The sequence below is a fragment of the Sphaerodactylus townsendi genome, linkage group LG07 (assembly GCF_021028975.2).
Source record: "Sphaerodactylus townsendi isolate TG3544 linkage group LG07, MPM_Stown_v2.3, whole genome shotgun sequence".
Classification (NCBI taxonomy): Eukaryota; Metazoa; Chordata; class Lepidosauria; order Squamata; family Sphaerodactylidae; genus Sphaerodactylus; species Sphaerodactylus townsendi.
Window position 1 is genome coordinate 4,367,832 of NC_059431.1, and position 24,203 is coordinate 4,392,034.

General features: G+C 47.7%; 1 protein-coding gene across 11 annotated transcripts in view; it reads right to left on the reverse strand.

Annotated features, from left to right (window-relative positions):
- Window positions 1-24,203, reverse strand: part of CELF4 (CUGBP Elav-like family member 4) — a 912,878-nt gene that overhangs the window by 108,714 nt on the left and 779,961 nt on the right. For 6 of the 11 annotated variants that reach the window (XR_007245022.1, XM_048503048.1, XM_048503049.1 and 3 more), the window contains exons 4-5: window positions 17,963-18,091; window positions 11,769-11,848 (exon numbers count right to left, since the gene is read on the reverse strand). Coding sequence is in view for 10 of the 11 variants with exons in the window: in XM_048503048.1 (XP_048359005.1) it covers window positions 11,769-11,848; window positions 17,963-18,091 (209 nt within the window). In the remaining variant the exon portion in view is untranslated. The remainder of the gene's footprint in view (window positions 1-11,768; window positions 11,849-17,962; window positions 18,092-24,203) is intronic. The other 5 variants (XM_048503051.1, XM_048503052.1, XM_048503055.1 and 2 more) reach the window with 1 other exon arrangement.

The window sequence follows — 24,203 nt, forward strand, 5'->3', positions numbered from 1 at the left end:
CTCCGGAGGAGGATTTCTGCCCATTCAGCAGTTCTGCACACCGTGGCGCATGCCTCGGGAAATGAGCTTCCCCTCCTTCTGCGAGCCGCGCAGGATAAAACTTTTCACAGTTGTAGAGACTCTTTCCCCACAAACGTTTAAAACCTTTTGAGGCAGGAAATAAAACATTTCCTCCATGGAGTTCCACACTGTTTTTGTCCCCAAATATTCTATTTCCAGCCTTAAAACGTTTTAAATCATGGGTGTCAAACTCGCGGCCCTCCAGATGTTATGGACTACAGTTCCCATCATCCCCGGCCAGATCCCTCTGGAGATGAATTGTAGCGGGAGAATTCTCCCGGAGAATTGTCCTCTGTCATCAAGAAGTCGGTGGAAATCCAAGGAGATTTCCAGCCACCCTTAAAATCAGATATGTTACCGTTGGACCCTACAAGAATTTTGATCTGTGAAACATCAGCCATCATTTCTAGTTGCTCCACTGCTAAGACAACCAAAATGGAAGCCGAGCTGTTTCCTTGACCGTTGACCCCTCCTAGAGACCGTGATGGCCTTCTTGTGACCAAAGTCCCGGAGAAACATATCGGGGTGCAAAGGCGGTCTTGTGCCCTAAGAAAAGAAGGCAAGGAATAAAACTCCCATCCGAGGAAGTTGCTTTTTTGGGAAACTGCTCGGTAACATATGTTGTGTGAACAGGAAGTCACAGCGCAGCGATAATTGCGACAGCTGCGGAGGAACAGGAGTCGGCAGCAGGAGCAAACGGCTTGAGACCCGACAGCAATGATGATGGATGCCCCCGCTGGAGGAAGATGGGGACACGGCAAGCACTGCTCAAAGCAGCTATGCTACAGAATGAACTTCGGAACAGAGTGAGGCCTCGGCCTGCAACCCGCAGAGGATGGGCGTGGCTTTGCCGGCCGCAAACGAAGGCCCAGGTCTCTGTCACCAGCGACACATTGATATCACTTTCAAAACATCCCGGAAGTGATGTCAACAAGGGCCCTTTCCGCACAAGCCACTGAAAACGTTTTGACAACGTTTTCAAAGCCCGCCATTTGGCTGCACTCGCTCCCTGGAAACCGCTTCCTGGCTGCCATTTTGTGTTAAGTACTATTTATAGGTTGATATTCACGTTTCGTAAAAGGTTGGTAGCCGCCCTGAGCCCGCATAGGGAAAGGCGGCATAGAAAAATAATGATTTTTTTTAAAAAAGATAATGAAATAAAGAAGAGAAGAAGAGAAGAGAAGAGTTTTGGATTTATATCCCCCTTTTCTCTCCTGCAGGAGACTCAAAGGGGCTGACAATCTCCTTGCCCTTCCCCCCTCACAACAAACACCCTGTGAGGTAGGTGGGGCTGAGAGAGCTCCGAGAAGCTGTGACTAGCCCAAGGTCACCCAGCTGGAATGTGTGGGAGTGCACAGGCTAATCTGAATTCCCCAGATAAGCCTCCACAGCTCAGGCGGCAGAGCTGGGAATCAAACCCGGTTCCTCCAGATTAGATACACGAGCTCTTAACCTCCTACGCCACTGCTGTGGCGTAGTATGCAGGGGGGTTGGACTTGATGGCCCTTGTGGTCTCCTCCAACTCTATGCTTCTATGATTCTAGGCCAGTGGTGGCGAACCTATGGCAGGGGTGCCAGAGGTGGCACTCAGAGCCCTCTCTGTGGGCACATGCAAACAGAGTACCCCCCCCCCCACACACATCTATGCCGGCCTGGGTCGCTGGGCTCGATTATTAGCATTAAACCTAAGAACTAGTTTTGGGGAAGCAGTATAGGTAACCCTGTTAAATGCTGTCAAACCCCACTGATTTTCATGCGAAGAACTAAAGCGCGATCCTTTACCTGGGAGTAAGCTCGGTTGCTGGCAATGGGGCTTGCTTCTGAGTAAACCCTCCTAGGGTCGTGATTCACCTGTTGGAAGAGTTGCACGGTTGCTTCAAAGCAAAGCCACCGACTACCACCAAGCTTACTCCTGAGTAACGCATGCCTCGGAGCCAACCGGTTTTTCTAAACTAAAACCTCAGTATTCAGGTTAAATTGCCGTGTTGGCTCTTTGCGATAAATAAGCGGGTTTTGGGTTGCAATTTTGGCACTTGGTCTTGAAAAGGTTCACCATCACTGTTCTAGGCGGAGGGGCAAATTGGTCATCTTTTGGCATTGGAAAATTAGCTTCAAGACATATTTCCAACATGCATAATTCCTTCCAGCCCAAAGCTCTCTCTTGCCTTCTCTCTTGCTTCTGGATGCCCCGACCCTTGTCAACCAACCCTTCAATGACCCATATGTAGTACACAGCTCCCCCAATGCATCATACCTTTTTGGTCATAAGGGTTTGTTTTGATGTAGTTATGATAGTATTTCATAGTCTCTCCAATGAATTCAGGGGGCATGCATGGTCTATCCTGAGGTCACAGCTGAGATGATCCATTGGTTTGAGTCAGAACAGTGATTGGAGGAGAAGAAGAAGAGGAGGAGTTTGGATTGATGCCCCGCCTTCTTCTCCTGTAAGGAGTCTCCAAGCAGCTTACAAATTCCTTCCTCTTCCTCTTCCTCTTCCCCCAGCAGGCACCTTGCGAAATAAGCGGGGAGAGAACTGTGACGGGCCCAAGGTCACCCAGCAGACTTTGTGTGGAGGAGTGGGGAATCAAATCCGGTTCTCCAGATTCGAGTCCGCTGCTCATAACCACCACGCCACCAAAACAGCAGGCAAAGTTAAAAAATGTTCATCGCTCAGCATTGAAAAGTTCGCCTTCAAACGTACATCAAAGAGCATAAAACACATCTAAAAACCGTTGTCCAAGAAATAACCCAAATGAGAAAACTTGAAAAAGGAAACAAGAAGGATGCTCATTAAAAAGATATGGTCATAAAAAAGGATGCGCATAAAAAAGATATGGTGTCCCCCAAGGATCCGTTTTGGGACCAGTGCTCTTTAACCTATTCATAAATGACCTGGAAGTAGGGGTGGGTAGCGTGGTGGCCAAGTTTGCAGACGATACCAAATTATGCAGGGTGGTGAGAACCACAAAGGATTGCGAAGAGCTCCAAACAGACCTTGATAAATTAGGTGAGTGGGCTCAGAAATGGCAAATGCAGTTCAATGTAGCAAAATGCAAAGTGATGCACATAGGGGCAAAAAATCCAAACTTCACATACAAGCTACAAGGGTCAGTGCTATCAGTCACAGACCAGGAAAGGGATTTGGGCGTCTTAGTTGATAGTTCCATGGGAATGCCAACTCAATGCATGGCAGCTGTGAAAAAGGCAAACTCTATGCTGGGGATGATTAGGAAAGGAATTGATAATAAAACTGCAAAGATTGTCATGCCCTTCTATAAAGCAGTGGTGTGACCGCACTTGGAATACTGTGTCCAGTTCTGGTCGCCGCATCTCAAAAAGGATATTGAGGAGATAGAAAAAGTGCAGAGAAGGGCAACGAGGATGATTGAGGGACTGGAGCACCTTCCCTATGAGGAGAGGCTGCAGCGTTTGGGACTCTTTAGTTTGGAGACGGCTGAGGGGGGATATGATTGAAGTCTATAAAATTATGCATGGGGTAGAAAATGTTGACAGAGAGAAATTTCTCTCTCTCTTTCTCACAATACTAGAACCAGGGGGCATACATTGAAAATGCTAGGGGGAAGAATTAGGACTAATAAAAGGAAACACTTCTTCACGCAACGTGTGATTGGTGTTTGGAATCTGCTGCCACAGGAGGTGGTGATGGCCACTAACCTGGATAGCTTTAAAAGGGGCTTGGACAGATTTATGGAGGAGAAGTCAATTTATGGCTACCAATCTTGATCCTCCTTGATCTGAGATTGCAAATTCCTTAGCAGACCAGGTGCTCAGGAGCAGCAGCAGCAGAAGGCCATTGCTTTCACATCCTGCATGAGAGCTCCCAAAGGTGGGCCACTGCGAGTAGCAGAGAGCTGGACTAGATGGACTCTGGTCTGATCCAGCTGGCTTGTTGTTATGTTCTTATGTCAATGCCAAGGGTCCTTAATGCTGATGGTCAGGTGAATGGTCAGAGGTCAGAGGTCAGGCCTGCTGCTAGAACCCCCCTTCCAAACCCCACGTATGTTCAATGAATTTAGACTGAACGTGTGAAAAGAGTTCAGTCCTTCCTTCAAAACCCTGGGCTAGCTCTCCAGGGTCACCCGCGCCGCACATGTCGCCTGAATAGAATCCCATAAGTTAATTACACGTTTGGTGAGCAACTAGTTCCTTTGTCTGTCCTGGACTTTCTGTCAATCAGTTACACTGGAGGAGATTCTGCAGGGTTTGTGAGAGTGAATCGTCTTTCTTTCATCACTCTTGTCAAACCATCCATAATATTCAACACTTCTGCCTTCCCCTCCCTTTAATCATCTTCTTTACAGGAGAGACTTGACTTTGCGTTCCTCTCTTAATAAAGATGATGTTTTAACCTCTTGATTTTTAAGCACTCTTCTTTACAAACCGAGTGGTCCGGTTTCTTTTCTATTTAAAGGATGGAGTCGGCAAGTGTTTTGCCCACACAATATCTTTTTTTTTTGAGAGGGCATGACGTCTGTCAATCAAAGTGCTGCGTCGTGCCCGCTGCAGACAGGAATGGAAGATGGAACAATAAATATCTAAAATAAATATCTAAAATCCTCTCCAGTTGCAGCATGCCATATACATGTACATTAGTACATCTTGAGCCCTATATGTTGACTCTCACCCTGTTGGATGTTTCGGATTTTGCTATGTCGATTCACGCCTGCGTGGCTTCCAAACTTGACTACTGCAATGAGCTCTACATGGGGCCGCGCTTGAAGACAGTTCAGATGTTTCAAATAGTTAAGAATGCAATGCAACTATGCACTTCCTTTCCAGAAAGGGGGTGATGTCTGGATAAGGAATCTGGACTGCATCAATTACATTGGTTAGCAATTCCCTCCTGAATTTGATTCGTTTTGAACTTGAAAGCCTATTCAAATGGCTGCCCCTCTTTATGTGAGCCAGTGCATCCATTAAGATCACCCCTTCCCCCAAACTTGGTCTGCTGTGACATCCCAGCATCAAGTTAGAATTGCAGTGCCCATCACCTGGTGTAGTGGTTAAGAGCAGTGGACTCTAATCTGGAAAGCTGAGCTTGATTCCCCACTCCTCCACATCAGTGGTGGACTCTAATCTGGTGAACTGGATTTGTTTCCCTGATCCTCCCATGAAGCCTGCTGGGTGACCTTGGGCGAGTCAGAGTTCTCTCAGAACTCTCTCAGCCTTACCTGCCTCACAAGGTGTCTGTTGTGGAGTGAGGAAGTGAAAGCAGTTTGTAAGCCACCTTGCGTCTTCTTAATGTCAGTGGCGTAGTGCCAAAAGGGCGGGGTGCGCGCGCCGCAACGCACTGGGTGCATACCCCTGCAGGGGTGTGGTGATGGCGTTCTGGGGGTGTGGTGTTCTGGGGTGTTCCGGGGGTGTTCCGGGCTGGGACGAGGGCATGGCAGGGGCGCAGGCGCGAGCGTGCGCTGGGCACAGTTTCCCCTTGCTCTACCCCTGCTTACAGTTGAGAAAAGTGGGGGACAAAAACTAATTCCTCCTCCTCCTCTCCTCCTCCTCCTCTCCTCCTCTCCTCCTCCTCCCCTCTTTCTCCTCCTCCTCTCCTCCTCCTCCTCCTCTCCTCCTCCTCCTCCTCTCCTCCTCTTCCTCCTCCTCCCCTCTTTCTCCTCCTCCTCTCCTCCTCCTCCTCTTCTCCTCCCCTCCTCCTCCTCCTCTCCTCCTCCTCCTCCTCCTCCTCTTCCTCCTCCTCCCCTCTTTCTCCTCCTCCTCTCCTCCTCCTCCTCCTCCTCTTCTCCTCCCCTCCTCCTCCTCCTCTCCTCCTCCTCCTCCTCCTCTCCTCCTCTTCCTCCTCCTCCCCTCTTTCTCCTCCTCCTCTCCTCCTCCTCCTCTTCTCCCCTCCTCCTCCTCTCCTCCTCCTCCTCCTCCTCCTCTCCTCCTCTTCCTCCTCCTCCCCTCTTCCTCCTCCTCCTCTCCTCCTCCTCCTCCTCTTCTCCTCCTCCTCCTCCTCTCCTCCTCCTCTTCCTCTCCTCCTCTTCCTCCTCCTCCCCTCTTTCTCCTCCTCCTCTCCTCCTCTTCTCCTCCCCTCCTCCTCCTCCTCCTCCTCCTCCTCCTCTCCTCCTCTTCCTCCTCCTCCCCTCTTTCTCCTCCTCCTCTCCTCCTCCTCCTCTTCTCCTCCCCTCCTCCTCCTCCTCTCCTCCTCCTCCTCCTCCTCCTCCTCTCCTCCTCTTCCTTCTCCTCCCCTCTTTCTCCTCCTCCTCTCCTCCTCCTCCTCCTCTTCTCCTCCCCTCCTCCTCCTCCTCTCCTCCTCCTCCTCCTCCTCTTCTCCTCCCCTCCTCCTCCTCCTCTCCTCCTCCTCCTCCTCCTCTTCTTCTGATTGCAACTAATCTCCAGAACTTATTTCCCAAGAAATCATATAAAACAGCATCTTTTCTATAATTTCAAGCAAGAACCAAAATGCCCTTTTCCTCGCAGACATTTAATTGAACCTCTGAAGTTGCTTCACACTGAGTCAGACTATCTGTTCGTTGATCTGAGCAGTGTCTGCTCTGGCCGACAGCAGCTCCCCGGGCTGTCGCAACGCAGAGAAAGTTGCTCTTTAAGAGCCTTCAAGCTAGTAACACCAAAGATCAAGTCTGGAGCTTTCTACACTGACAAGGTTCCTCATGAAATTCTCGCAAACCAGATACAGTGGATCCTCGGTTTTCATTGCCTTCGGTTTTCATCGGTTTTGGTTTTCATTGATTTTTTCAGTGAAAAAATTGTCTCGGTTTTCACCGATTTGCCTCGGTTTTCATTGATTTGCAGTAAGGTGCAGGGGTTTGTGGAGAAAAATCACCCGGACAAAGCTGTCGCGGGCCATGTCTGCAACTTGTTTAATGACAATGTCTGGCCCCGTTTCAGACAAATCTTAAAGAGGCCTCAGAAACAGACCTCTTTGGACAGCTTTCTGGTGAGACATTGGTCCACTGGCTCTGAAGCTGGTCCTAGTGTTATTGTTTGTTACTGTTTTCAGCATTAAACACGATGTTTATTCACCAAAAATGTGTTTTTGGTATGTTTTTTGGAATGCCTAGAACGGATTAATTGGATTTACATTGATTCCTATGGAAAAGTTTGCCTCGGTTTTCATCGGTTTCGGTTTTCATCGATTCTTTTCAGACGGATTACCAACAAAAACCGAGGTTCCACTGTAGTAAAATGTGGGCTAGACAATGCAACTGTCAGATGGATTTGTAATTGGTTGACTGACCGAACCCAGAGGGTGCTCACCAATGGCTCGTCTTCATCCTGGAGCGTAGTGGAGGTTCTGTCCTGGGCCCAGGGCTGTTCAATATTTTTTTATCAATGACTTGGATAATGGAATAGGAGACATGCTAATCACAGGGGATTGGACTTGATGGCCCTTGGGACTCTTCTAGCTCTATGATTCTACATGCAAAACAGATGATCTACCACCAAGCCACAATACAGTATAAGTGCCTTATAGGTCGAATCCCCACTACCATCTTAGCCAGGTTTCAGAACACAAACTAACCAGGTTTGAGGTAATTTGTGTACTGAAACCTGGCTAAGCTTGACTCAATGGGGATGTTTCCACAAAGAACTGCTTGTCTTGTTCTAATACCGTGTACGGTACAGAAGGTCCAATTTCAGGTTTTAAAGTGGAGCCTGACCCCATAGATGGATCCCAGGGAACAGATGCTATATGCTTTGACCTCTTCGGGGGATGATATTTGTACATTACTGGAAACAACAGCTGTTGCCTGGTGGATAGGAATATTTCTTCAAAGACGTGGGAGTGGTTATCAATAATTAAACTAACAGCGATTCAAAACTGTATGATCATTCAAGATGACAAAAATTGGTAACAATTGGCTGCGTTAAGAGAAACCCTAAACTGATAGAAATGAATGGGTAAGAAAAGAATCTCAACAACTTTGGACATTTTCTTCCTTCGCTTGTTTTTTCATTTGTGAATCGCAAGTGCTGCCTCATTCTGTGTACTGGTTCTGACAACGTCTAGTAGCACTTTAATAAATTTTTAAAAGATTGGGTGCTTGTTTTGAGCAGTTTGCCAGAAAGGGGGCGAGTGTCAACATCCACTTTTCCTTCAGACTTTGCAGCCCCCTCCCCTATTTGTTTTACAGTGCCGAGAGATGAAAGTTTAATCAGTCGGAACCATTTTTGACTAGGAGCTAGAACGAGCTGCTCTCCCTACTTCTTGCCAACATTTCAGTCCTTTTTTAAACCTTAATATCTTAGTAGCTACATTTAGAATAGCACAGAGATTTTCCAGAGGGACCAGTTCATGGTATTTTCCTACTCTGCGCAGACACAGGGGTTTGCATGCATTTCTTTATACCCCATTTTTTCCCCCAGAGGGACTCAAAACAGATTAGAGCAGTGGTTCTCAACCTTCCTAATGCCGCTACCCTTTAATACAGTTCCTCGTGTTGTGGTGACCCCCAACCCTAACTTTTATCCATTTTACAGATGGAGAACACTGATGCAGAGAGTCTTAGGTGACCCCTGTGAAAGGGTCGTTCGACCCCCAAAGGGGTCCCGACCCACAGGTTGAGAACCATTAGATTAGAATATCATTTTCCCCTTGCCCATTTTTTCACAACAACCACTCTGAGAGGTAGGCCAGACTGAGAGTTTGTGATGGTTCTCTAAGGTCACCCGGAGAGCTTCCGTAATAGATGTGGGGATCCCAACCCAGAACTCTCAGGATCCCAGTTCAAGACTCTTTATTGGCATGAAGAAGAAGAAGAAGAGTTTGGATTTATATCCCCCCTTTCTCTCCTGTAGGAGACTCAGAGGGGCTTACAATCTCCTTGCCCTTCCCCCCTCACAACAAACACCCTGTGAGGTAGGTGGGGCTGAGAGAGCTCCGAGAAGCTGTGACTAGCCCAAGGTCACTCAGCTGGCGTGTGTGGGAGTGCACAGGCTAATCTGAATTCCCCAGATAAGCCTCCACAGCTCAGGCGGCAGAGCTGGGAATCAAACCCAGTTCTCCAGGTTAGAGTGCACCTGCTCTTAACCACTGCTCTTAGCCACTCCGCCACTGTGAATCATATCCATACTGAATCTACACTACATTAAATAACAGTAACAATTAATCAACAATAGATTTTCTAGTGCAGTGGTGGCAAACCTATGGCACGGGTGCCAGAGGTGGCACTCAGACCCTGCTCTGTGGGCACATGCAAATGGAATACCCGCCCCCCCCCACACACCTAGGCTGGCCTGGGCCACGGGGCTCGATTATTAGCATTAAACCTAAGACCTAGTTTTGGGGAAGCAGTGTAGGTAACCCTGTTAAATGCTGTTAAACCCCACTGATTTTCATGCGAAGAACTAAAGCGTGATCCTTTACCTGGGAGTAAGCTCGGGTGCTGGCAATGGGGCTTACTTCTGAGTAAACCCTCCTAGGGTCGTGATTCACCCGTTGGAAGAGTTGCATGGTTGCTTCAAAGCAAAGCCACCGACTACCACCAAGCTTACTCCTGAGTAATGCATGGCTCGGAGCCAACCATTTTGTCTAAACTAAAACCTCAGTATTCAGGTTAAATTGCCATGTGGGCACTTTGCGATAAATAAGTGGGTTTTGGGTTGCAATTTGGGCACTCGGTCTCGAAAAGGTTTGCCATCACTGTTCTAGTGAATCAGACCATTGGTCCATAGAGGTCAGTTTCGTCTATTCTGATTGGCAGCGGTTTTCTAGGCTCTGAGGCTGAGCCCCTGCTTTAACTGAAGATGCTGAGACTGATCCTGGAACCTTCTTCACAGAAAGCTTCTTCCCAGCTGTTTGGCCCTGGCCTCCACCAGGTGGAACATGCAGGACCCGGTGCGAAAGCTGGGCAACAGAGAACGCTGACAGGAAGCAATATGAGGCTGGAGGAGAGCGTTGCAGATACCGTGGACCCCCCAAAGAAGTGGGTTCTAGATCAAATCAAACCTGAACCGAACCTAGAAGCTAAAATGGCCAAACTGAGGCGATATTACTTTAATCTCCTTATGAGAAGACGAGAGTCACCGGAAAAGACAATAATGCTAAGAAAAGTTGAAGGTAGCAGGAAAAGAGGATGACCCAAATGAGATGGATGACACAATGGAGGAAGTCATGGCCCTCAGTTGGCGAGAACAGAACCAGGCTGTTAACAGTGGGATGCTTTGGAGGACAGTGATTCATAGGGTCGCCATGAGTCAGAAGTGACTTGACGGCATTTAATCTTTACAGCATCCCTGTAAACAGCAGGATTATCATTCCCATACTGAAGACAGAGGTGAAGAAGAGCCAGCATGAGACGGATGGACTCTATAAAGGAAGGCAAAGCCCTCAGTCAGCAAGTACAGAGCAGGAATTCTTGTTCTGTGGATTACGCTGCCACAGGAGGTGGTGATGGCCACTAACCTCTGAGTCAATTCCCCACTGGCAGAGTCAACCTAGGTTCGACCTAGGTTCGCCCCAGGAACTCCCCACTTCCCCTGAGTTCAACCTGGGTTCGTTTCAGTTCTGCCCCCTCAGAACTGGGATTTCTGATTCCAGTTTTGAGGTACAACTTTTTCCCCGAGCCTAGGTCGAACTCAGTTCAAAGCGAGTAAAGTGGGGAATCGTCCTCGTCACCACTCTCCCGTTCAGCCAATCAAGAGCTGTGTTTTGAGCATGTGCAGAACGGGAGACTCGCGGCAGGGGAAAGCACGCCTTTTAAAAACTTTTCCCTGCAATGTATTCGAAGCTACGGTCATGCTACCATACAAAACTTTTTTAAAAAGCCACACGCTCCCGTTTCCTGCCGTAAAACAAGAGCCAATTGGGAACGAGGAGCGAAAGAGGCGTCGAGATGATCCCGCCCTCTGAGCTCGGCTCCGGCTGGATGAACTCAGTTGCTGTGGGGAGTGACGAAGAGTCGACCTAGGTCAGTATCTTTTAAAGGAATCGTGTTGAACCTACGTCGACTCTGCAGTGGGGAATCGACCCTGGATAGCTTTAAAAGGGGCTTGGACAGATTTATGGAGGAGAAGTCGATCTCTGGCTACCAGTCTTGATCCTCCTTGATCTGAGATTGCAAATGCCTTAGCAGACCAGGTGCTCGGGAGCAGCAGCAGCAGCAGAAGGCCATTGCTTTCACATCCTGCATGAGAGCTCCCCAAGGCACCTGGTGCGCCACTGCAAGTAGCAGAGTTCCTGGACTAGATGGACTCTGGTCTGATCCAGCAGGCTCTTTCTTATGTTCTTAAGGCTGTTAAAGACAGGGTGTGTTGGAGGACATTGATTCATAGGGTCCCCCTGGGTCTGACGGCACTCAACACCCACAGACAGGGTGCTGTCTGACTATTCCTTTGTTACCCTCTGTTGCTTTCCCTTTGCTACACAGAAAGCTCCTCTCAGGTTCCTTTCTTCCGGTCAATTCCCTTCTTTCCTTTCCCCCTCCTTCCATCCACCGCGAGAGCTGGGCGTGCTCTCTGCAATCCCTCTCCATCCTAGTATAGACAGTTAGCTAGAAGCCCTCGCTCTGCCTTTCGTATCCAGCGTGGAGTTCTCTCACAATGGAGAACTTCTGTTTCTTTTGCAAGTAACGAGCCGCAGCGTGAGCATGCTCCTCAGGCAACCAGACCGCGGATTTCCGCTGTGCACAGACTCGGCTCTGCTTTCAAGTCGGAGCAGGAACGCTAAGCTAAGATGGACTGACGCTTGGAGAGCGTCGTGGGGGTCAAACAGACACGAAGCGAGGACTCACCGGCATCGTCTGGCTTCCGTGCAACGCATTGATGGCCGCCTGGGCTTCCGCATGCGAGGAATATTTCACAAACGCACACCCTGCAGGAAAGAGAGAAAAATAACAAAAAAAGCCAGTAAGAAAGTCCTTCAAGTGAAGGGGAAGGGGAAAGGATCCATACTTCACTCAACCACACCTTTGCATAGCGAGTTCTGCCCAAACACCTACTGATTGGTTCCCCACCTGGGACATGGACAATATGCCCCACGAAACTTTCCCTTCGCAGTAGACACAGGCCCCTTCCGCACACACAAAATAATGCGTTTTCAAACCACTTTCACAACTGTTTGCAAGTGGATTTTGCCATTCCGCACAGCTTCAAAGAGCACTGAAAGCAGTTTGAAAGTGCATTGTTCTGCATGTGCGGAATGAGCCACAGTGTGAAACAAACTTTTCTCTGTGATACACCTCTGAAGATGCCAGACACAGATGCAGGTGAAACATTAGGAATGAGATCTACCAGACCACGGCCACACAGCCCGGAAAACCCACCACAACCAGATCCATACTTCAATGGGTTGAGGGGAGGGCAGTGTTTTCCCAGACTGCTTCCCAAACATACGTCTGCTATCTTTTCAGACAATATCTGGTCCAGTCTGATTATCACCACATAGAAGAAGAAGAAGAAGAAGAAGAAGAAGAAGAAGAAGAAGAAGAAGAAGAAGAAGAAGAAGAAGAAGAGTTTGGATTTATATCCCCCCTTTCTCTCCTGTAGGAGACTCAAAGGGGCTTACAATCTCCTTGCCCTTCCCCCCTCACAACAAACACCCTGTGAGGTAGGTGGGGCTGAGAGAGTTCCGAGAAGCTGTGACTAGCCCAAGGTCACCCAGCTGGCGAGTGTGGGAGTGCACAGGCTAATCTGAATTCCCCAGATAAGCCTCCACAGCTCAGGCGGCAGAGCTGGGAATCAAACCCGGTTCCTCCAGATTAGATACATGAGCTCTTAACCTCCTACGCCACTGCTTCTCCCACTAAACTTTCCCTTCTCACTAGACACAGGCCCCTTCCACACACACAAAATAATGCGTTTTCAAACCACTTTCACAACTGTTTGCAAGTGGATTTTGCTATTCCGCACAGCTTCAAAGAGCACTGAAAGCAGTTTGAAAGTGCATTATTCTGCATGTGCGGAATGAGCCACAGTGTGAAACAAACTTTTCTCTGTGATACACCTCTGAAGATGCCAGACACAGATGCAGGTGAAACATTAGGAATGAGATCTACCAGACCACGGCCACACAGCCCAGAAAACCCACCGCAACCAGATCCATACTTCGATGGGTTGAGGGGAGGGCAGTGTTTTCCCAGACTGCTTCCCAAACATACGTCTGCTATCTTTTCAGACAATATCTGGTCCAGTCTGATTATCACCACATAGAAGAAGAAGAAGAAGAAGAAGAAGAAGAAGAAGAAGAAGAAGAAGAAGAAGAAGAGTTTGGATTTATATCCCCCCTTTCTCTCCTGTAGGAGACTCAAAGGGGCTTACAATCTCCTTGCCCTTCCCCCCTCACAACAAACACCCTGTGAGGTGGGTGGGGCTGAGAGAGCTCCAAGAAGCTGTGACTAGCCCAAGGTCACCCAGCTGGCGAGTGTGGGAGTGCACAGGCTAATCTGAATTCCCCAGATAAGCCTCCACAGCTCAGGCGGCAGAGCTGGGAATCAAACCCGGTTCCTCCAGATTAAATACACGAGCTCTTAACCTCCTACGCCACTGCTGCTCCTGTAACCCCCTGATCTCTATGGTTTTTACCATAGAGACTGAGGAGATTCCAAGAATGATAAAGGCTTCATCCACTGGCAGTGGACAGCGATAGAGGGGCATGGACCAATATCCCTGTGGAGAGAGTTCTATAATTTTGGCGTTGTGACCAAGAGGGGCCTCACTTGAGATACCAACCCTCTAGTCCAGTGGTGGCGAACCTATGGCACGCGTGTCAGAAGTGGCACTCAGAGTCCTCTCTCTGGGCATGCGTGCCCAGAGTCAATCATGTAGGGCAGTGGTGGCGAACCTTTGGCACTCCAGATGTTTATGGACTACATTTCCCATCAGCCCCTGCCAGCATGGCAATTTGGCCATGCTGGCAGGGGCTGATCAAGAGCCGAATCCTGTATCATTAACAAGGATGCCTATGAATGCTAGAACAGAAAATCCCACACACACCTTATCTAGGCACAGCAGCCTTGCTTCTGGAGTAAAACCCTCCTAGGGTCGTGATTCACCCTGTTTGGAAGCATTGCATGGTTGCTTCATCAAGCTTAGCTCCCGGAGTAACGCAGCAGCCTCGAATCTCCGAACAGTCGTTTTGTTTAAACCCCAAAAACCTCAGTATTCAGGTTAAATTGCCATGTTGGCCCTTTGCGATAAATAAGTGAGTTTTGGGTTGCAATTTGGGCACTCAGTCTCGAAAAGGTTTGCCACCACTGATCTAGTCACTTGGCAGTACTCTAGGAATTCCTCTGATCTCTATGGTTTTTCACCACAGAGATCAGGGAGGAGGATTCCTGGAGCGTCATGTGACACAGTGACATCTCTTCTGGTTTTTCAGCGGAAAGTTATTCTGCCGTGTTGCATGGCGTAGAATTTGTGCAGATCCCAGCAAGGCTGCCTTCCGAATCTGGCAGATATTAATTTTGCCGATTATTATTATTAGAGGAGGGACTGAGCATTCCTGAAATAAGAAGAAGTTTGGATTTATACCCTGCTTTTCTCAGCCACAAGGAGTCTCAAAGCGGCTTGCAAACTCCTTTCCCTTCCCCTCCCCACAATAGATACTTTGTGAAGTCGGTGGGGCTGAGAAAGTTCTGAGAGAACTGTGACTACCCAAGTTCACCCAGCAGGTTTCAGGTGAAGGAGTGGAAAAACAAATCTGGGCCACCAAATTAGAACCTGCCACTTATAAGAACATAAGAACACAAGAAAGAGCCAGCTGGATCAGACCAGAGTCCATCTAGTCCAGCTCTCTGCTACTCGCAGTGGCCCACCAGGTGCCTTGGGGAGCTCACACACAGGATGTGAAAGCAATGGCCTAATGCCTGTGCTGCTTGCTCCTCGAGAAACAGCACCCTGGTCTGCTAAAGCATTTGCAATCTCAGATCAAGGAGGATCAAGATTGGTAGCCATAAATCGACTTCTCCTCCATCAATCTGTCCAAGCCCCTTATGTGGAAGAGTGGGGAATCAAAAACCCATTTCTCCAGATTAGAGCCCACCGCTCCTAGCCCCGTCAACCATGCTGAGCTCTGCAATCTGGAAATTGGCTTTAACTCCACATCTTGGCAACTCTAAATGCAGGAGATCGGGCCCTAGGACAGTGATGGAGAACCTTTTCGAGACCGAGTGCCCAAACTGCAACCCCAAACCCGCTTATTTATCGCAAAGTGCACACGGCAATTTAACCTGAATACTGAGGTTTTAGTTTAGAAAAAGTGGTTGGCTCCGAGGCGTGCGTTACTTGGGAGTAACCTTAGTGGTAGTAAGTGGCTTTGCTTTGAAGTAACTGTTCAACGCTTCCAACGGGTGAATCGCGACCCTAGGAGGGTTTACTCAGAAGCAAGCCCCATTGCCAGCAACCGAGCTTACTCCCAGGTAAAGGATCGCACTTTAGTTCTTCGCATGAAAATCAGTGGGGTTTAACAGCGTTACCTACACGGCTTCCCCAAACCTAGGTCTTAGGTTTAATGCTAATAATCGAGCCCAGCGGCCCAGACCAGCCTAGATGTGTGTGTATGTGGGGGGGGGGGCACTCTGTTTGTGTGCGCCCACAGAGAGAGCTCTGAGTGCCACCTCCGGCACCCGTGCCATAGGTTCGCCACCACTGCCCTAGGACGAGCTCTGGAGTCTAAAGCAATGGGATCTCCTCTAAGTGGAGCATCTTCTGTTCGGTTTGGATAGGAAAGCCATCACTCATTTGACATTAAATATTGATCTGCTTGTATTATATCATCACCTGCTAGTACCCGCAGATGATACCAGACCTGCTGAGGCAGTTCATATGTCACTGGCTATTTTGACAGGCGACAACGCGAACAGACATCATTTCTGCAACGCAGCAGAAAGAAATCTTCGTTGCCATAACGGATGAGAGGGGAAAGTTGCATCTGCGATGATCCAAATGACTCGAGCTTCAGCTACTGAGGATGTGAAATGAAAGGCCGCCATAAATGGAGATGCGCACCTCTAAACTAGAAACAGAGATTTAGGATCTGGGTGTTTAGGGACAGCGCCACCCTACAGATACAGGCTCTCTCTGCTTCCAAGAGTTTGGGTCGGTGGGCATCATAGAATCATAGAGTTGGAAGAGAGTCCCAGAGGTGGGATCCAGCAGGTTCTCACAGGTTCCCGAGAGTAGGTTACTAATTATTTGTGTGTGCCGAGAGGGGGTTACTAATGGGTGATTTTGCCACGTGATTTTTGCCTTGTCTCAGCAGTAGTGCGCAGAACTTGAAGCAGTCTAGCAGGAGGTGCACTGGCGTGTGTGGCAGCCTGCGCCCGTGTGAATTCGTTTCTTGCCCAAAGACCGGCGCAGCGGCTGCCACAGCCCCGCCCAGGAATGCCCTGCCCCCAGAATGCCCGGCCATGCCCCTGTCGTGCCCCGCCCACCCCATTGGCGTTACGCCACAGTTTGAATCACACCACCATGGCAACCTGTTACTAAAATTTTTGGATCCCACCACTGGAAGAGACCCCAAGGGCCATCAAGTCCAACCCCCTGCAATGCAGGAACACACAATCAAAGCACTCCCGACATATGTTCATCCAGCCCTTACAGTCCGAAAGTTCTTCCTAATGTTTAGGTGGAATCTCTTTTCCTGCACCTTGAATCCATTACTCTCTGTGTCCTAGTCTCTGAGGCAGCAGAAAACAAGCTTGCTCCCTCTTCGACATGGCATCCCTTCAAATATCTAAACATGGCTATCATATCCCCCCTTAACCTTCGCTTCTCCAGACTAAACATCCCCAGCCCCCTAAGTCTCTCTTCACAGGGCATGGATTCCAGACCTTTGACCATTTTGGTTGCCCTCCTCTGGACACGTTCCAGCTTGACAATATCCTTCTTGAATTGCGGTGCCCAGAACTGAACACAGTACTCTAGGTGAGGTCTAACCAATGCAGAGTAGAGTGATATAATTACTTCCCTCAATCTAGACACTATACTTTTATCGATGCATCCCAGAATGGCATTGGCTTTTTTGGCTGCCGCATCACACTGCTGACTCATGTTCAATTTGTGGTCTACTAAGACTCACAAATAGTGCTGTCAAGTCAGATGTCACCCACCCTGTATCTGTGCATTGCGGTGCTCAGAACTGAACACAGTACTGTAGGTGAGGTCTGACCGATGCAGAGCGGAGCGTCACAATTACTTCCCTCGATCTAGACACTCTAATCTTTTTGATGCATTGAAGACATTATACTCTTATTGATGCTTGAAGCCTGCAGTACACTCCCACACATGCCAGCTGGGTGACCTTGGGCTAGTCACAGCTTCTCGGAGCTCTCTCAGCCCCACCTACCTCCCAGGGTGTTTGTTGTGAGGGGGGGAAGGGCAAGGAGATTGTAAGCCCCTTTGAGTCTCCTACAGGAGAGAAAGGGGGGATATAAATCCAAACTCTTCTTCTTCTTCTTGTATTTATGCACATTGGGGCTGTTATCATTTGGGCCAGGATATACGTTTTAAGGAATACTGCAATAAACAAGCAAGCAAGCAAATGAATTTATTACTATATTTGTGTAGATGCTTGAGAGAGGCAGCGTGGTGTAGTGGGTAAGAGCAGGTGGATTCTAATCTGGAGAACCGGGTTTGATTCCCCACTCCTGCACCTGAGTGGCAGAGGCTTATCTGGTGAACCAGATGTGTTTCCGCACTCCTACATTCCTGCCGAATGACCTTGGGCTAGTCACAGTTCTCTCAGAACTCTCTCAGCCCCACCTGCCTCACAAGGTGTGTGTTGTGGGGAGAGGGAGGGAAAGGAGCTTGTAGGCCACCTTGAGTCTCCTTACAGGAGAGAAAGGTGGGATTTAAATCCAAAACTCTTCTTCTCTTCTTTTTAAAACTGACACATATTCAGCTCATATGTTCATATTGTCTTAAGCTTTTTGGGTTCTTAATTATTCAGTGGGGGTTAATTTATATCCCATTCCTTCTTCCGTCTTACCTTTGCTGTTGCCGTCTGGGCCCCGAAGGATCGTACACTCCTCAATGTTGCCGAACGCCTCAAATAGCCTGCGCACGTCATCCTCTGACTGTTGTTTGTTGAGCATGCCCACAAAGAGTTTTCTGTCTTCTGGAACAAAATAAAGAGATGCTTACCATATTTCAGAAGAAAGGGGAAAGAAGAACAGACTCAGTAGGGCAGCATCTGCCGGGGTAAAATTTGGGAGGGCACCCGTCTCCAGGGACTGTGAATGACAAAAGGGGCCCCCAATAAATCCGAGAGCCGAGAAGCAGCGTCGAAGCAATTTTAGCCTCCTACCCTTTCATAGTAGGAACACTTTCACTTGTAAGGAAATCTGGTTTCAAAAGTTGTGAAACTCAAGCTTCCGAGAAATGGTACTTTGCTTTGGTTGAGCCCTCGGGTGCTCCCAACCCTACTTGCTGAAAGGAGGGATTTTGCCGGCTTCTAGAGCAAGTTTTTGCTCAGTTCTAGCCTCCCCAGATACTGGGGGCCTTAAATTTGACAGACAGACTAGAAGTTACCAGAAAATCCAGGATCAGCAAGTGTGAGTGAGCTGTGAGCTCTTAGAAGCCGTTTTTTTTGTTTTGAGGGGGATGTCTGTGAAGCCATAGCTTTGCTGACATCCTCCTCAAAACAAAAAAAGGAAGAACAGGATGTGCATGGGATGTCTAGGCAAAACACACCTTATTCATACACTTTTTATAGCGAAATAGCGAAAGGATGAGCTGCAAGCAGAGGAAACTTCCATGGGAAATCTCCGTGGAGAATCTTCTGCAGCACCCAAAATGGCAGGCATGAGCAGTGGAAATGAAAGTAAGGTGATTGGGCGGGAGGAAAAAAAGAGTTTCCTGCCTGCTTTATGTTTGCTCAGCAGGCAGGAAACGTCTTCAACCCGGGTTGGGGGGGAGGGGGGAAGATGGCTAGTTTAGCGACCTTTGAAAAACCTGGTTTCAGAGGAATATAACAGGCTGAAGTCATTTTGGGGAAGACAGCTGTGCAGAGTTCTCCCCCCCAAACGCTATTTATAACGTCCTAAAGATGTTATGTTTGTGTTGCGCTGAATCCACCTGTGTTCAGTGGCGTTCCTCCCATTGGGCAAAGTGGGCAGTTGCCCAGGGCGCCACCTTGTGGGGGGCGCCAAAAATGCAGGTGGGATTTTTTTGAATTTTCAGTGTTTTTCTGTTTTTGACCTGCAGGGGGTGCAGTTTTTAGGCTAGCAGCACCAAAATTTCAGGGTTTTTTCAGGAGACTATCCTGATGACATCACCCAGGTTTGGTGTGGTTTGGTGTAAGGAGTCCAAAGTTATGGACTCCCATAGGGAGTGCCCCCATCCCCCATTGTTTCCAATGGGAGCTAATAGGAGATGGGGGGGGGGGGTTACTACGTTTGAGGGTCCATAACTTTGGACCCCCTGAACCAAACTTCACCAAACCTGGGTGGTATCATCAGTAGGGGCTCATGAAGATACTCTGAAATTTTGGTGGTGCTATCTTAATAATTGCACCCCTGACAGCAGGCACACCCTAAATTTCCCCAGATTCTCCTTTTAAATCCACCCCCTTCCTGCCAATGCTTGCTTGCTTGCTTGCTTGCTTTCAATGCCTAATAAAGGTTGTTGTTGTTGTTGGGGGGCATCAAACTCAGGTTTTGCCCAGGGCTCCAGTTTGCCTAGGTACGCCACTGCCTGTGTTAGTTTCTTTTTCTATCTTGAACTTCTTTCTTTTTCTGTATTTCTTTAACTGGTAATTTTTTTTTTAAGTTGTGAGAGTCAGGCATACTTTTTATCTCTTTACATCCCACCTTTCTCCCCAACGGTCCCAAAGTGGCTTACACCATCCTTCTTTCCTGTTTGATCCTCACAGCAGTCCTGCAAGGTAGGTTACACCAAGTGTGTGTGTGAGAGAGAGAGACTAGCCCCAGGTCACCTGTGGAATAGATGGAGTTTGGACCTGGGTTTCCCATATCTTAGCCTGACACTTTAGCCACTATACCAGAGGTGGGATCCAGCAGGTTCTCACCAGTTCCCGAGAGTGGGTTACTAATTATTTTTGTGTGCCGAGAGGGGGTTTCTAATTGGGTCTGCTTTTCTGTTAGAAATCCCATTAGGTCCAAAAATCTTAAAGTCCTGTTGTTTCCTATGTGGCTGGTTAGCGAAGGGAGAAAACGGGATCATTCTCCCTGTTGGGCTGTTTTAAAAACATGTTTTAGAAATATGGTAAAGTTCCCGGTTTAAGGAAAGTATCCTTCTTTGGATTTCTAGAAACAAAATTAAGTATTTGAAAGCATTAAGTATTTGACAGGCAGTCAATTGGAGGAGAAGTAGTTGTTTCTGTTGGCAGTAGACGACGGGACTTGCTATAATGAGTTTAAATTATGGACAGAAAGATGCCAGCTGGAAATTAGGAACTTTTTTTTTTACAGTAAGAGTTTTTTACAGTAACAGAGAAATTATTAATGCCCCGCCCCCGGAATGCCCGGCCACGCCCCCGTCGTGCCCCGCCCAGCCCCATTGGCGCTACGCCACTGTTGGAATCCCACCACCATGGGAACCTGTTACTAAAATTTTGGGATTCCACCACTGCACTATACCATGCGGGTTGAAAGCTACCATTTTATAATGTCTCATTTTAATAGTCACAGTTTTCCCAAAGAGGATCCTTTCTCTCCTGCAGGAGACTCGAAGGGGCTGACAATCTCCTTGCCCTTCCCCCCTCACAACAAACCCCCTGTGAGGTAGGTGGGGCTGAGAGAGCTCCGAGAAGCTGTGACTAGCCCAAGGTCACCCAGCTGGCGTGTGTGGGAGTGTACAGGCTAATCTGAATTCCCCAGAGAAGCCTCCACAGCTCAGATGGCAGAGCTGGGAATCAAACCCGGTTCCTCCAGATTAGATACACGAGCTCTTAACCTCCTACGCCACTGCTGCTCCTTAGTGATGTGAATGCAAAAATCCTTCAGTATCCCTTGCAGACACTATCGTTTAAGGGTTCTCCAAAATGAGGGCATGTTAAACCAGCCAAAAGCTGTAATAGGGATACACACACAGCATTACGGGACCATCTCTCCCTATTAGGGCCCTGTTAGGCCCCTCTGCTCCTCGGAGGTGAACCTCCTAGTGATCCCTGGCCCCAAAGCGATCCGGCTGGCCTCTACAAGCCCTGGCCCCTACCTGGTGGAACAGGCTTCCAGGTGAGATCAGAGCCCTGCAGGACATACAGAGTTTCCGCAGGGCCTGTAAGACGGACCTGTTCCGCCAGGCATTTGGCCAGCCGGGATAACATTGCAAATCTGCTATAATAAACATCTGGCCTCCTGTGGGTGCAGGGAAGGGTTAGTATTTTAATGCCGTGAGGGAGTATTTTAATGCCGTCTGAAAGTATGGAAATTATATATTTATGGTTCCTTTCCATGGGGATTGACGGTTTTAATTTAAATGTCGCACATGATTGTTTTAAATGTTGGCATTTGATTGTTGGACACCGCCCTGAGCGCGGTACACAAATTCAATTAAATAAATACATAAATAAAATTATTCCGTTTTTGATTGTCACGCCATTGCTTGAGGTTCATTTCATTTTATGGACTTCATTAGTTCCTTGCCTTTCTTCTCAGTAGGGACCCAGAACGGCTTACGCAGCTCCCCTCTCCTCTATTTTGTCCTCACAACAGCCCTCTGAGGTGGGATAGACTTAGAGTGTGTGACTGGCCCAAGATCACCTAGCAATCTTCTGTGGCAGAATTGGGAACCCGAGCCTCTCAGATCCAGCATCCTAACTACGCCACGCTGCCTTATTTGTACATTATGCTGGCAACCAGTAGCCATATCTAAGCCTGTCTGCTCCACAGGTAAGTGTGTTATTACAGGTGGCACTAACTTTATTTCAACACTTGTCCCGTAGACTTGCATGGGGCAACGGTTAGGAGTATAATATTGTGGTTAGGGACCAGCGTGAGTAGCAGACTCTTATCTGGCGAACTGAATTTGTTTCCCCGCTCCTCCGCGTGAGTGGCGGACTCTTATCTGTTTTGTTTATTCTTTATTTGAAAGAAACAGACTTTAAAATACAGAGTTGAGTAAACAAGGTCCCAAAATACAGAGACAAATAACAATGAGGCCAGCAAGCGTATTGATACTTGATAGAGAAAGAGAAAAGAAGAAAAAAAGAAGAAAAAATAAAAAGAGGAAGCAACATAGAGAAAAGAAGAAAAGGAAGTAAAAAAGAGAGTATAAGTATTGTCGAAGGGTTTCACTTCCGGAATCGCTGGGGTGCTGTGTGGTTTCCGGGCTGTATGGCCGTGTTCTAGCAGCATTCTGTCCTGACGTTTCACCTGCATCTGTGGCTGGCATCTTCAGAGGATCTGATAGTAGGAAAGGAAAGCAAGTGGAATATATATACATGTGAGTTACAATGAAGATAGCAAGGTCAATAGGTGAGGGCATCTGAATAGAAGTAGAATCTTCACTGTTACTCACAGGTATATATACTCCACTTGCTTTCCTTTCCTACTATCAGATCCTCTGAAGATGCCAGCCACAGATGCAGGCGAAACGTCAGGAGAGAATGCTGCTAGAACACGGCCATACAGCCCCGAAACCACACAGCACCAAAACAATAACAATTATTCATTACATAAAACCTCCAGTCGTACTATGATCTTGATTTGATTCTCCACATGAGCGATGGACTCTAATATGGAAAACCGGGTTCAATTCCCCACCACATGACTGGCAGACTAATCTGATTAACCAGCTTTGATTCCCCACTCCTCCAGATGAAGCCTGCTAGGTGACCTTGGGCTAATCACAGTTCTGTCAGTACTTTCTCAGCCCCACCTGCCTCACAAGGGATACGTCGTGGGGAGGGGAACGGAAAGGAGTTTGAAAGTCGCTTTGGGACTCCTTATGGTTGAGACAAGTGATGTATAAATCCAAACTCTCCTTCATGGCAAAATATATATCCGGCCTGGAAGAAAAGGGAGCCGCCATCTGCAGAGAACAGAAAACCTTCTCCAAGTTTTACAATCTCACCACATAGATTTTTTTAAAAGCCATTTCCAGCTATGCACGCAAGACTCCTCTTCCTACATGACGCATAAACGCTTAAGTTATCCTTCATTAACCACTATGTCCTTCTTCCTTCTCTGGAGATATTTGTAGAACAGACGAAACCAATCTGAACAAATACTTGTCAATAAATAAACAAAATCTCCAGACTTGTTTTATATTCAATGAAGGAATGTGCATATGGGAAGAAAGGATGCCAACCCCAGATGGGTTCGGAAACCAGATGGTCATTTCTTCTGAATCTCTGGGCTTTCATGTTTACAAAGGCGATCACAAAAAATGTCTGCATGGCATGGATGAAAAAGCATTTTGTGAGTACTTTGGGTCGACTAATGTCAATGGTTCCAGTGAGTTCTTTTGTGCACAGAGATGAAATGATGGTTGCTAACATGTTTGACAGTCAGATGGACCTTCACAGAAGGGTTTGACATCTGTCTTTGTCCAGGACTCTGGAATGAAATAGCTTTGTCTATCCTGTACCTCCACTGACCAATCATTTTTAGTTATACTGTCGATTCAGAGTGACCATCTGATTTTCCCTGGGTTGTACGTAAAGAGATACACTGTTGGGGCTGCAAGAAAGGAAGCAATTTATTTAACAGCTTGGAACAGCTGAATGAAAGAAAACACTATGCACTCAGCTTGGGATTTTTTTATCCTCCAAGGAAAGGTGGGGGATCCCAGTCACCAGGAGTGGTATGGTGGTGGGAAGAGAAATAGGCATGGGAGAATGCAGAGGTAAGAGCCCTTTCTACACAAACCTTTTGGAACATTTTGAGACGGAAATAAAATGTTTCCTCCATAAATTTCAGCATTGTTTTTACCCCCAAAAACATTTTGTTTGCAGCCTCAAAACATTTCAAATGAATCCCCTTTTAAAATAATTCTCTGGTTGAAACATGTTGAAAATGTCTTCAGTCGCTGTGTGATCTTTTGTTTATTTTGTTGAACTACAGCAATGTACATAGTCAGGCATGAAGAAATAATGCAACATAATATTTGAGTGGAAAACTGTGTGATCTTTTGACTATATTTCTCACGCCTTTCTGCTTCCCTGAACTTCCGTGGTGCAATTCTCTAAGCTCACTCCGTTCCCCCTCGCTGGTTTATTTGTAGTATTTCTCTGTCTGTGCTTTCATGGGGGGCGGGGGGCAATT